Below are 13,272 nucleotides of genomic sequence, written 5' to 3' on the forward strand. Positions count from 1 at the left end.
TGCCATGCTGTGCAGCCCTCCAAACATACTTGAGGAGTTTGCCCTTTATGCTCTTCATAAATTCTTGGCTTTCTTTAAGCTGTGTCACTGCTTAGAAGCTGTGCTGGTGGAGGACCCATGCAGCTTAAAAATTAGTAAGCAAGCTTTATTTTCTTCTTTTTTGCTGATGTCAGTACTAAAATAACATGAGAAGTTTTGTGCCTGTGATCTGCTTTGCAGCAATCACGCTGAATGTGTATATAATCTAAATTTTCTTCTAGACAGAAGTTTAGTTATACCTCTCTGCGGAAAAATGCCCCTCTGCAGTACATGGAACTGCACTGGATCCTGTAGTAAACATCTTCAAGGAGGATGTACCTCTTTTGTCCTTCAAGAGAGAGATCACAGATTTTTCCACTATTAAAAATTGAGGAGCTGCAATTGATTCTAAAAGGCTTTATTTAAAAATAAGCAAAAATAACAGTGTGTCAGAATAAGGGACATGTAGCTGCAAATCGTGTGCGGGCATGTTCTTGTTGCTGTGATTGAGCAAGTAACTTGAGAATGATGCTGGTTTAGGAGGAGGCATCGGCGGGTTGGGTAGAAGCTGTGCTGCTGTCAGTTTCTTAATGTGGCTTTTCCTCTTCCAGGCTCAAGACAAAATCAAATTCCTCTGCGTTGAAAAGGTAAGGAAGAAAAAGCCGTAAGTGGAACTTACAAGTTGTCTGAGCGAGGGCTGCCTCTGGGAGGGAACGGCACCAAAAGTCCAAAGAAGGTTCTTACCTTTTGTCAGTGGTTGGATGGAAAGACGTTGTCTTGTGAAAAGCATCATGTTCTTTAGGGGGCCTCCGTCTGCTTTATGTGCCAGGTGGTGAGCCTTGATTTCAGAAAGGGGGATGAAACGTTTTGTCATCCGCACAAACTGGACATCCACCTGGGAAGCGATGGACAGCAAAGGAGCATGTTTGGAGAAGGATATAGCCTCCGGGTGTGACATAAGATCTTTGGGGGGACAAAGGAAGCAAATGGCTGATGGCTACTACCTATAACGGTATGGAAGCTTTTCCTTGCTGAAGGCTACAAGAACTTTCAGATACTTCTGGCAGGTGATTTGTTTACATGAATCTTAGCGCTGTGCACCAGCAACATACATTCATGTTGTCACAGACAATACAAAATTAAAATGTGGGATGCAGCCAGCCTGTGAACAGTCACTTCCCTATAATTTAGTGTGCCTCAAAACTACAGCTTGCTTTGCTGTAGACTGAGCGTGGGACTTAAAGATGTTCGTTCTCTTTCCTAACCCACAATTCTGCCATGTATGGAGGTCAGCTCTGCATCCAAGTAAGGTCTGAAAATCTAGGGAGATATATTTTGGCAGCCTCCTGGATGAGATGGGGGGGAAAAGGTAGAGAAAACAATAGGACTGGATTTTCTCAAGAGAGAGAAAAAGGTAGCTAGGGCAGGACAGAAGCTTGAGAAGATACGCAGTATGATGCAGAGAGGCTTCTACCTTCATTCAGCTGGCACACACACCTTGAAACAGCTGTATTTAGTTTACTACATTACCATGGACCATTTGGGGTTCTCTTTTCTGCTGGAGGAATCATAATGAGGATCCTTCTGATCAAACTGTGTGTGATCAGGGTATGCCTCCTTTACGATCTGAAGCAGAAGGGGAGAAGAATGTGAGACAAGTTCCCATCAGTTAAAAACTATTGTCAACAAAGGGTACGAAATGCCCTTGAGCAAGCTGTGACTAGACATAAGGAACAATCCTCGTGCAAATACTAGCCTTGTTTTCCCTGAATGCCATTCTAATGGTGAGAGATAATTTCCTTTCTTTACATTTCTTGGGTGAAAGCACTGCAGAGCAGTATGGCTGTCCATGAAGCACCATCACCTCTTCAGAAAGCAATGGGGAAAAAGCAGAGGCAACAAAGGAAAATTGAGCAGATGATGATAAGTCTTTTGTGATGAGTTCTCCTCTTAAAGAAAAAGCTTTTCTGTGCCCTAGGTTTTACATGGCTGCCTTGCAAGCTCAGCTGACTAGAATTTAGTGAATCAGACTGTAACTGGAGTGTGGAGCAACTCTTGACTTGGCTGGAAGTGCTCTGAAATGTCAGCAGGAAAACAGCAGTTTAGTTGCGTTTCTCTCATGAAAGATGCCCGGGTCAGCCCTGCTGTGACATACTGTTGAGCCTGGATGCCCTAGGCTCATTCATTGCTCTGATCAGACAACTTTTGGACCCCTTTGGTGCTGAGACAGAAGCAGGGCTAACGAGCTGTTCGATAACCCATAGGCTATTGCCTTCCCCCCAGCCCGAAACACAGACTGAGAAAGAGGCACTCACCTTGACAATGCCAACAATGCCAGGCTCTTTACAGTTACTGTGGTAGAAGAAGGCCTGCTGCCCAAGTTTCATGGCTCTCAGGAAATTCCTTGCCTGTCGGGTGTAAATGAGAGACTTTGAGCTCTTTGTATCAAGCTCTCAGGGTTTTATTATAAGCAGCTAGGGACAAGAACTAACAACAAGAGAGGTATATCTGCTTCAGAGCTACTCAGATAAGGTTTCCTACAGTTGTTGTATGGAAGTTTTGTGTTGCAATGAAGTAAAAACCAGGCTAAAGAGCAAGATCCTGTTGCTTAGAAAGCATGTGGGAATTCAACAGCTCAGCTGCCCTCGTTGAGAGACAGCAGGTGACTTAAGTTAGCTGTCAGCAAACAAGCAGCAGAGTGGATCATATATAGGGGAGAAGCATGTATAGTAGGGGAAACATGTGTGGATTTCTGCAGAGGAACAGAGCTGTACGCTAATAAGGTATAGTCCTTGGGTAAGTACGGACTTGCTAAAAGGCATCAAGGGAAATAAAGGCTGGTCTAAGCTAAAGAAAAACTGAATGATTTGACACTATTATCCAGCCTGAATCTATCTCTGACTTAGAGGCAATTACGCAGGAGTTCTGACTCCTGACAAAATGCACCTGTAAAAAAAGGCAGAGTTACTCAAAAGGAAATCCTTCAGGCAAAGGGAAGAATCTGTGGGGAGAGCCACCTTTTTTCTAGTGCTATTTCAGTGACTTCACCTTTGACATGTGCTCCTTACCTGGTAGTTTCTCACTCCATCCCAAAAGGTTGTCTGATTGGGCTGAGCTTTCAAGTCATCAATGCTGAACTGCCAAACGGAATGAAAATACAGGTTAAGTTCAGGAGGTATTGTGTCATTGCCTACGTTGTGCCTAAACATTTGTTCCTAGTAGCTCCTTCAATTATAATACAAACTTGACACAATTATTCTGATTCCCACAGCGAGGGCTAAAGAAAAGCCTTCTCAAAGGAGTCTAAAGGTAGAGTGTAAAAGCTACAGATCAGCAGCTACACATCCTGAGGACCCAATTTCCTCTTCTATTACAAGTACCAAACCTCAGGGTTGTCACCCTAGAAGAGAAAAACGGTATGTCTATTTCCAGGAAGGCAAATGGTTTTTGAGAAGTCACAACAGTGTTAATCCTGCAAACGATCTGAATTGCCTGATCCTGTAACTCGACATTCAGGCACTAACACTCTGGATAGTAGTGAAATTGCTTCTGTACTTTGCTGAGTAAGGATGGGTGTTGGTGCTTACTTTCACATCCACTCCCTTCTCAAGTCTGCTCTCTGGTTCTGACTTCAGAAGCCAGTGACAATACGTTATCTTGCTTTCCTCCCCACCAGAGTCAGATTCTTTTGTCTTCTTCCAGTTCTTCCATCCTGACTTGGAACTCCCAGCTGGAGGTTTTGTAGACTTCTCTTCCTCCTCCTTATCTGGAGTCTCCTCCTCAGTTTTGGCAATTTTAGCATCGGGCTCTTTTTTATCTTAAAAGAAACAATAAAAGAATATTCAGGTAAAACACATTTTGTTTCCAATACAGACTGGTGGTGAAGCGTTTTAGTTGTCCGAGCTGGTTTCACATACTGGTATTTGACTGCAGCAGCAGTTTGGTGCACCCCAGATGATAGGGGTAAGCATTATGCACCACTGTTTCTGGGTATTTCTAGTTTTCAGCTGGAATAAGGATATATGGTTTTGTGTGGTGTACACAAATGTAGTTTAATTGTCATAGTTAATCATACAGAAAGCCGGGACAGACCATGCTGCCCCCATGAAGTGTAATTTTTTTTTTTTAATTTATCACCAAGAAATCGGCTGCAGGCAACCAAGTTTATATAGGTGAGTCTGGTGAGTAACAGGAAAATCTGGCAGCAAAGCAAGCTACTTCAATTACTACATTAGCTGGAAACCATAGATTAAGCCTCCACTGTGCTACCTGTTCAGGGGGTCCATATCCCTGTTTGTCCAGCACTCAAGACAGCAAAAAAAAAACCCAGTAAGAAGTGATTAAAGGGTAAGAAGGTGGTTAGTTGCTGGAGTCGATTCGATTAAGCAGATGAGTGGCACCAATAAGCCCAGTGCGATTTCTCATCTTTTGCTTTAAACACCACATACATGGTGCCTCAGGTGCAAGGGTTTTGCTTTTTTGGTTTTGTTTTGTTTGGCTTTTTGTTGTTTTTTTTTTTTTGCAGACAGTACCACGTCAGCTTCCTGCCACTACACTGGGTATACTTTGAATGGCAATCTCTAATGCATAGGACCTGAAAGCTCTTCATAAATGGCAATGAACTACATTTCTTAGCTACCTTGTGGTGAGAAGACATCGTTGTCCCTATTGTGTATCTAGCAGACTTGTCAGTCACACATGGATGCTCAGCCCATTTGTACAGAGGAAATGCTGTCTGTAAGACAGGTGGCTTTGAAAGACAGATGGTTAAGATGACTGTCGGTAGTTTCACTATAGCGTGGAACCTCAAGTGAGAGATGCTAAATTAGTTAGGATGTCAGCACAGACCTGCTACCGCTCCTTTGTCTCTCTTTCTGCTCGGCCAGGGCATCTCTGGTCTCTGAATTACCTTCTCTTCACTGAGAAGCACCTGCTGAATGAAAGAAGAAGAATTACTGCTTATTCGGGCAGGCTGAAAAAAGTAGCAATATCTGAGACTGAGCACTGTAAAAGCTGTACAGTAAGTGGAGAGTAAATAAATTTCCTTCCTTGAGCTCAGCCATTTCCTCTATCAGTGCAAAAGCTGGCACTAGTTGAGGACCACACCCTTGGTGCGCTGGAGGCAGGCAGGCCCTCCACAGCAGGGCTCTGATGGACATCAGCAGGAGGGCTGCTTTTCTCCACAGTGGCGCAGCTGTTGGAGGGAAGTCCCCAAGGCGCTTGGACAAAGTGTGGCCCCTCCGTCCCACGCAAAAGGAGCCGTGCTTTTGGAAAAGGGAGAACGGCTTGCCTCCAGAGCTCAGGCCAGCCTTGTGCCAGGGGCGTCTGGCTCAGCTTGTTGCTCGCAGAGATCACGCGTGCAAAGTCCCTTTGCGAAAAGGAGCAAGTTGGCTGGTCCAACCCCTGCCCCCTTCTGCCAGCAGCCCGTTAGGAGGCTTTTGGCTCTGAGCTGGCCTGCTTCTGCCAGAGAGGGTGGCATCAACTTTTCCACCTTCCGTGCCAAGCTTCTTCCCACCCCCCACCCTCCCCCACCCGCCCCGCCAGGCTCCCCCTCACCGGCTCTGGCCGCAGCAGCCCCCTCGCCTCGTCCTGGGGAGAAGGATGCTCTCGCCTCGGCGCAGGAGGAGGAAACACGCCGCCCCCCGCCCTCGGAAGTGGGTGACCGTTATGCAAAAGCTAAGGCATGGCCTGCAGGCTGCTCCTTCCCCGCAGCCCCCGCGCGGGCGGGAGGTACCGAGGGCAGGACTACAGCTCCCAGACTGCCCCGCACCGGCAGCCGCTGCGCTCCGGCCCCGCCATGGCCTGGCCGGGACCCCCCCGCCTGGCGGCCCGGCTGCTGCTGCCGCTGCTGCGCTGCCCGGCGGCGGGGCGCCGGGGGATCGCCGCCTGCATCGACCGTAAGGCTCCGCGGCGGCGGCCGAGCGCGGCGGGGGGAGCCCCGGACCCACCTGCCCGGGGTGCTGCCCGGCGTGTCCCCCCCTGCGGTCGGAGGGAGGGAGGCGGGCTCGGGGGAGGCTTGAAAGCAGGTCGGTGAGCGAGGGTCGCCAGTCTTGGCCGGGAGGGAGATGTCGCCTGTCACCAGCTGTGCGCAGGGCGGCGCGGGGCCCGGCCCTCCGGACACCCGCGGTGGCTGGTGGGTGGGACGGTGCCCACCTGCGGCGAGAAGCTCCTTCCCCTTCCCTGTACCTTCGCTAGAGCTTCACGGTTAGTCAGGCTCTGCTGTGAGTCAAGGAATAGCGAAAGGCTCGCTGGGGAGGGCGGCCAGGCTGCCTGTACCCCTCTGTATGTCCGGGGTGCCCAGTGGTACCCGAAGATGACTCGGATCACTGAGCGTGCCTCTGGTGACCGGGATAACAGCTGTGTCTGAGCCGGTCTCCTCCTACGGGATTCCTGAACACTTCCCAGATGAACTGCTTCAATGCTTAAATGTTAGGATTGAAGCGGCAGCATCGCGATGAATTTTGGGAGAGGAACCAACAAAACAATGTTGGATCTATGTGCAAAGGAAGCAGATTTCAAATGCAGGATCTAACTAAAGGCTCAGATGCTGTTTCCAAAGGGCTGCTGTGTTCTTTGCTTGCTTTTGAGCATCACTTCTTGAAGTCCCAGGACTGTGTCCTGGTGTTTCTGCAGCACAGACCCAGTGCGATGAAGTGACGGCTGCCATGGGCTGTGCTGCCCCTGCCCCGGTCCTCCAGCGCGGTTAAGTGTTGAGTAGCTGGGACCTTGGCTTTGTTTTCCCCTAAGCCAGCCCCTCCCAAAGCCCACTGCCCCCTGTCAGCAGTTTGTGGTGGCCCCAAGGAACAGAGGAATGGTCTCTGCAGCAGAGACCCTCAACTGTTCGTGTAAGTTAAGGGATGCTTTGAAATTGTTTGGTGTATGGAAGAGGTGGTGGTGCTTGCTTTCCTGCAACAGACACATATTCTGATCTCTTCCTGCTTCCCTAGCATCTGCCGGCCTGACTGAGGAGCAGAAAGAATTCCAAAAAGTTGCCTTTGATTTTGCTGCCAAGGAGATGGCTCCTCACATGGCTGAGTGGGATGAAAAGGTATGACAGCCTCAGAAGGGTTGTACTGTTCAGTTTTTCCTCTCTTAGGATGTTATGGTCCTTGGGTCTCATCAGAGGGGTTCCTGCAATAGTGCCTCGGTGCTGTAATGCCATCTGTAGAGATCTTCTCCAAAGCTGCTGCTGTAGCTGGGGTGGGAAGCCATCAGAAAGACCCTGAAGCTATAGCTTCAGGCTATAGTCAGGCTATTCAATCATCTTGACACCTGGATTTACCCCTGAAGATGGTATGGCTCTGTCTAAGTAGCTGCATCTTCTTTAACCCACCCAGTTAACCTAAACACTGCTTGAGTCTGGGACTGGACTTGGTAGCCCAGGTGTCCCAGAAGAGATTGAATATTGAGCTTGAATCGATCATGAATATTCACCTGTGATATCTCTGCCTGTCCCAACAGGAAATATTCCCTGTGGAAACAATGCGGAAGGCAGCCCAGCTAGGATTTGGTGGGATCTATGTGAAACCAGATGTTGGTGGCTCTGGATTGTCACGCCTTGATACCTCCATAATCTTTGAAGCTTTATCCACAGGATGTACCAGCACCACTGCTTATATAAGCATCCACAAGTGAGTGTCTGCGGAGTGGTGGATGGTGTCAGCCTGGCTGAAAAACACAGTTGTTCTGCGGGCTCTAAATCCAGCTGGAGACAGCTCTCTTGGTGCTGCTTATTACTTAAAGTTGGCACCCCAAGGAGACAAGTCCCTGTGAGGATCTCTTGATGGCAGTAAACAAAATAGGCTACAAAAACTGAGATGCCACCAAGAAGTAATTTTAGCTTTGTGGCATGCAAGATGGGATTAAGTTCTGGATTTTGTTCCCTGCTGTTTCACTTAAGCTGTCTATAGATAGTAACGTGCCTGGAAAAAGCCTTTATGCTTTGGTGACAGAGCCAGAGGCACCAGCTGATACCGGGGCCCTTTCTTGCTTGTACAGACATGTTCAGTGACAGGCTCGCTTTGCACGGGAAGGTGGAGTGGTGATGCCTCCTCCTTCCAGGTGAGGTTTTCTGAAGAGACGGTAGGGCTTAGCGCTGAGGGGAATGCTGAGGCTATTAAATAGGAACCTGCTATTCCACAAGGCAGTGAGCCTGTGGTGACTGGAAGGCAGTCTTCTTCCTTCTGGTTTCTGTGGCACCTAATATCATTCTGTTTTGAGGCAGAGCAATATGCTTTCAAGCCTCAGTGCTGTTGACTGAACCCCATGGAGCTTTGTTTTCTTTAGCCAGGGATGCTCTTAGATGTTCCGCCCAGGGCTGTGTTCACTTCCTGTAATGCTGCACCTTCTCTCCTGCTCCAGCATGTGTGTTTGGATGATTGACACCTTTGGCAATGAGGAGCAGAGGCGCAGGTTCTGCCCATCGCTCTGTAGCATGGAAAAATTTGCTTCTTACTGCCTGACTGAGCCAGGTGAGCATCCTCAACCAAGAAATCTCCTTTCCCATACTCCGAATGTAGTTTTAACTGGACATGAATGCTGTGCAGAGCTGGAGCTGGAAAGTTTCATGTTCATTTGGGCAATCACTGGGAAGTGGGGAAGGGCCAGATGATGATTGCTGAGATGCTTGTGGTACAAACTCAAGCGTCGATGGGTACGATCCCCGAGAGATTTTGTAGGCTCTGGACCTGCTGCTTCACTGGCTGCTTCCTTACCTCCCGAACAGGAAGTGGGAGTGATGCAGCTTCCCTGCTGACCTCAGCTCAGAGGAAAGGGGACAGCTACATCCTGAATGGCTCCAAGGTACCTCTTTGCTCCTCCTAAAGCTGCTGGATGGCACTGCATGCACAAGGGGGCCTGGGTCTCACCATCCTTTCCATTTCCTACTGTCTCCTCACCTCTGTGTATTCTCCCAAGGTAGGATGTGCTCTGCAGAGCGTTCACCAGAACTTAGTACAGTTGGTCCCTAAATTCCTCCTGGCTGTGGGGTGTTTGCCCTTCCATCTTTGTACCCCAGCTGCTGCTGCAGGCTCAGGGTTAGCACACGAAAGCCGCTTCCTTCTTCTCATGCCCTTCTGCAGGCCTTCATCAGTGGCGGAGGTGACACCGATGTATACGTGGTCATGTGTCGCACAGGAGGCCCAGGCCCCAAGGGCATCTCCTGCCTGGTGCTGGAGAAAGGGACACCAGGGCTCAGCTTTGGCAAGAAGGAGAAGAAGGTAAGAGGCTTTGGTTTTACTTCCCGCTTGCTTGAGGGAAGTGCAGGACAGAGATGAGCTCGTCTGTGCAAAACATTAGGGATCTCTTCTTGGATGGGACCGGAGTCCCAGCCTGGCATGTTTTTTCCAAGCCAAGTCCAGCTTTGGTGAAGTTTGCCCAAAGTCTGTCCTTTAAGTAAGTGAAGGGTTTTAGTCTCAGGAACATCAAGGTTCATTGGATCTGTGCCTCTTCTCAAACACATGCATTCCAGTTTCCAGCTCAGCACACTAAGACCAAACCACACAGACCACAATTGCTTTGTGGCAGCTTGGCAGTGGGACTGAGGGATTGAGAGCAGGCTGGGCAGTTCTCTGCCAGGAGCTGGGGGCATGCTGCTCCTCAGGCAATCTGGAAGGTGCTCTGTTTTTTTCCCAGGTAGGCTGGAATTCCCAGCCAACTCGGGCTGTAATCTTTGAGGACTGTGTTGTTCCTGTCAGCAACCGGCTGGGAGCTGAAGGGCAGGGCTTCAGCATTGCCATGAAGGGACTGAACGGAGGCAGGATAAACATTGGTAAGAAAGACATCTGAGAGCGAAGGGAGGAGGGCAGGATCATCTTGTTACCTGCCTGCATGAGCTTCATGTTCACTTTATGTCCTTGGCTTCTCCCACCAGCATCTTGTTCCTTAGGAGCTGCTCATGCCTCTGTTCTTCTGGCTCAGGAACATCTCACTGTCCGCAAACAGTTTGGGGAACCCCTAGCAAACAATCAGGTAAGCTCTCCATCAGATCTGTGCTCTCAGAGCTGTGCTCTTTCTGATCCTGGCTGAAAAGGCAGCTCACTTCACAGAGTCTTCCCTGGAGAAGTCAGGAACATGTTTTTCCTGAGTAAGAAAGCATGTCAGGCCTGAGACCTGCCTGAAGGTAGTGGGGATGTGGTTCAGGGCCCAGGCCCCCCCGAACATGCTGGCCTAATTTTTCCTCTCCTGCTGTCTGCTGGCAGTACCTGCAGTTCAGGCTGGCGGAGATGGCGACGCGCCTGGTGGCAGCACGGCTCATGGTTCGCAATGCAGCGCGAGCACTGCAGGAGGGACAGGAGGACGCGGCTGTGCTGTGCTCCATGGCCAAGCTCTTTGCTACTGATGAATGCTTTGCGGTAAGCAACTCGAGTGTCAGTTGGTGGCATAACTGGAAGCCTGGAGACCCCTCTTGGTGGCCAGGATGTCAGAAAGAAGTTTGACATGGTGGTGACCCAGATCCAAGCATGTTCATTGAGCCAGAAAGGTCATTTGAGGCCTCCTGGCTTCTGGTGCTTTCCAGGAGAAACCAGAGCCCTGAACAGATTCCTTGCCTGCCTGACTGGTAGATGTAGTGATCTGGCATTTGGGTTTTTGCATCAGCAGCACCACAGAAATGCAGCAAAATTTGCCTTAGTTAAGTATAGCATTTTCTGGGTATTTCTGTGCTATCATGTTCACATAAATGCACCATTAGCATGAAAGAGCACTTAGGTAACATGATAGCACTGAGAGCTGCGCTGGTGGGGACTGCGAGTGCCTTGCTGTCACACCACGCTTTGTTAAAGACATGAGATTAGCTGAGCAGAAAAAAAAGAGCCCAGGTTCCTGGGTTCTTACCGAATTTCTGTCACTGAGTTGTCCTCCACACCACGCAAGTCACTTCACCAGCGATGCTATCTCCTTAGATCTGTAACCAGGCTCTACAGATGCATGGGGGCTACGGCTACCTGAAGGATTATGCTGTGCAACAGTTTGTGCGAGACATCAGAGTCCACCAGATCCTGGAAGGTAAAAGACACTTTTGCTACCAGTGACTTAGCAGTGGAGGCAGGAGAGAACAGACCCTCTGGAGGCCCCCGCCTTGCCACATGACTCTCTGATTCTTGGGTTTCAGAATCCCGTTTTGCTCTGAGCATGAGGTGTCCCTGGATGTCATGTGTGTGAATCCCCTGGTTTTGGAGCAGTTACTGTGCATTTTAAGAGTCTTACAGCAGGGGGAGATAGCTAGTTATCATGTTAGCAGTGCCTCTGTCCAGTTTCATCCCAGTACTCCTACAGACTCCGCTCCCCAACAATTCCTTTCCTGGGATATTCTGGTCTGCCTTCACTCTTTGACATTGTGTCTCTAACAGTGTCTGGCCTTTTCTAATCTCAGTTCGGCCTCCTAACCATTTTAGTTTTCCTCCTTTGAAATCCCTTCGCCTACAGCCAGGGTAGGGATATACTCTTTCCAACGCTAAGCGAGTCTACAGGCTTTCTGTGCGTTGTGTATGTGCTAAACAGTAAAGCAGAAAACTCAGATGTTGGTATGTATCCAGTTCTGCTTGAGGCCTGGTGCCCGTATCCTCTCAATGCCCAAATAAAAAGAAGTACCAGCATCTACCACTCTGAAGCCTTCCCAAGCAACATGCTGGCGCTTTGGCCCAACACCTAAATGCCACCTCAGCTGGTGGGAAGAGCTTTTCTGTGCTGTAGACTGCAGATCAGGGAAGAATTCTCTTTGCCTTTATTGTGGGAAAAATTGGACCATCCCTTAACCATCTGTCCTGCTGCAGGTACCAACGAGGTTATGCGGATGATTGTGGCCAGGAGCCTGCTACAGGGCTGAAGCCAGAACCCAATCCTCAGCCTTAAAATTCCTCCGTCTGTTACAGTTTGGGCTGTTTCCCTCCCCTGTTCACCAGCTCTCTCCTGGGGAGCGGAGAGGGGGATACCCCAGTGGAAACAGCCTTTCTGCCTTATATTGACTAGGAGCACAGCTGGACACCAGCCACACGCTGCCACAGCTGCACTCTGTGCCTGGCAGAGCAGCCCTTACTAGGCTGGTATTGTGCAGATATGTGAAGATAGAAATGGCAGTTGTGAATGTGAGCCTCTGTCCCAAATCTTGATCACGGGCTGCTTGCCACCCATCCTTCTCGGAAATACTAGACCTGTTGGTCATCTCTGCTAAATCAGGACTGAAAGGGGAACTTCAGGCAGAGGTACAGCCTAATCCCATGGGATCCCTCCTCTATTGGTGAAATCTTTAGTTCGAGGGAAGTAGTTGATCTGCTTAAAAACCTCTGCTGGGTGCTGACTGCACCCCTGGGAACAGAAGCCCAAAGTACTGCAGGTCTAACCGCCTGCGGGGTGCAGGGGCTTTTTAACTGGGGAGCGGGATGCCTCTCTGTTATCCAGAGGCACTCGCTCCTTTCTCTTTCCCCAGCACCTTTCCTAACGTACCAACTGCTTGTTCTCGTCACACTCCCTCCCCCATACTGGTGCTTAATCTCCAGAAAGCCTCTGCAGTACCAGAGGTACAGATCTCAGAAGCTAAGGGCCTGCACAGACACTGAACTGCTGCCTCAGATCAGGACTCCCTGCTGTATACAGCATAGGAGGAGTAAAAATACTGGTAAATTATTCTTTCCCCTCAGATTTGAAATCAATAAAGCAATGATGGCAACTTTCCTGTCAGAAGCTGTATTTCTGTCAGAAGGGGTATTTCAGGCATTTTACCAGAGGTAACCGATTTTTGAAGTCGGGGGTTGCAAAAACGTTCAGCTTGTGATGGGTTTTAGCGCCTGTTCACTGCCTCAGGTGGGCCAGCTGCTCTTGTCTCCCGGCGCCCGGCCGAGCATCAGCAGCCCACAGGGACGGCTGTCGATCTTGGACTGCTGCCGGCCGCCCCCTGCGTCTCCTCCCCCTGTTACCTGAAGGCCCTGCGAAGGGGCTTCTTCACGCCTCAGGCGGCGCCCGGCGAGACCCGCTCCCAGGGCGGAAAACCGCCTGCCGGGGCTGCCTGCGCGGGTGCCGCGGCGGGAGGCGGCCTGAGGGGACAGACCTTTACCTCAGCGAGCCGCGCTACCTGCCACCAATGCAGGTGACCCCGCCGCCTCATGAGTGGCACGAACGCCCTCGCCCCACCCTGCGGGCGGGCGAGGCGGCAGCCAATCGAAAGCGCCGGAGGGGCGACGGGGGCGGAGCGTGACGGCGGACGGCCAATGGCGGGCGAGCGGCGGGCGGAGCGGCCCAAGGCGGCGGGCGGAGCGGGGG

General features: G+C 50.3%; 2 protein-coding genes across 4 annotated transcripts; one reads left to right on the forward strand and one right to left on the reverse strand.

The window, feature by feature from the left end:
• Positions 1-420: 420 nt before the first annotated feature.
• THYN1 (thymocyte nuclear protein 1) lies at positions 421-5,681 on the reverse strand. 3 transcript variants are annotated; one of them, XM_040615942.1, is made up of 8 exons: positions 5,575-5,681; positions 4,867-4,951; positions 3,606-3,835; positions 3,087-3,155; positions 2,334-2,426; positions 1,549-1,644; positions 763-913; positions 421-652 (listed from the first exon to the last, which is right to left on the reverse strand). In XM_040615942.1, the coding sequence occupies exons 2-8, from the start codon at positions 4,907-4,909 to the stop codon at positions 606-608; spliced, it is 729 nt and encodes a 242-aa protein (XP_040471876.1). In that variant the 5' UTR covers positions 4,910-4,951; positions 5,575-5,681; the 3' UTR covers positions 421-605. The 3 variants fall into 3 exon arrangements, with proteins under 3 accessions (XP_040471876.1, XP_040471878.1, XP_040471877.1); XM_040615944.1 differs by having other exon boundaries at positions 4,867-4,948; positions 5,579-5,678; XM_040615943.1 differs by having other exon boundaries at positions 4,867-4,948; positions 5,575-5,677.
• Positions 5,682-5,699: 18 nt separating this feature from the next.
• Positions 5,700-12,682, forward strand: ACAD8 (acyl-CoA dehydrogenase family member 8). Its single transcript, XM_040615940.1, has 11 exons — positions 5,700-5,915; positions 6,966-7,066; positions 7,480-7,649; positions 8,380-8,489; positions 8,744-8,820; positions 9,099-9,236; positions 9,652-9,787; positions 9,890-9,987; positions 10,218-10,370; positions 10,920-11,022; positions 11,790-12,682. Exons 1-11 carry the CDS (start codon positions 5,702-5,704, stop codon positions 11,840-11,842), a joined length of 1,353 nt encoding a protein of 450 aa, XP_040471874.1. The 5' UTR covers positions 5,700-5,701; the 3' UTR covers positions 11,843-12,682.
• The last annotated feature ends 590 nt before the right edge of the window (positions 12,683-13,272 follow it).

The sequence above is a fragment of the Falco naumanni genome, chromosome 16 (genome assembly GCF_017639655.2).
Source record: "Falco naumanni isolate bFalNau1 chromosome 16, bFalNau1.pat, whole genome shotgun sequence".
Classification (NCBI taxonomy): domain Eukaryota; kingdom Metazoa; phylum Chordata; class Aves; order Falconiformes; family Falconidae; genus Falco; species Falco naumanni.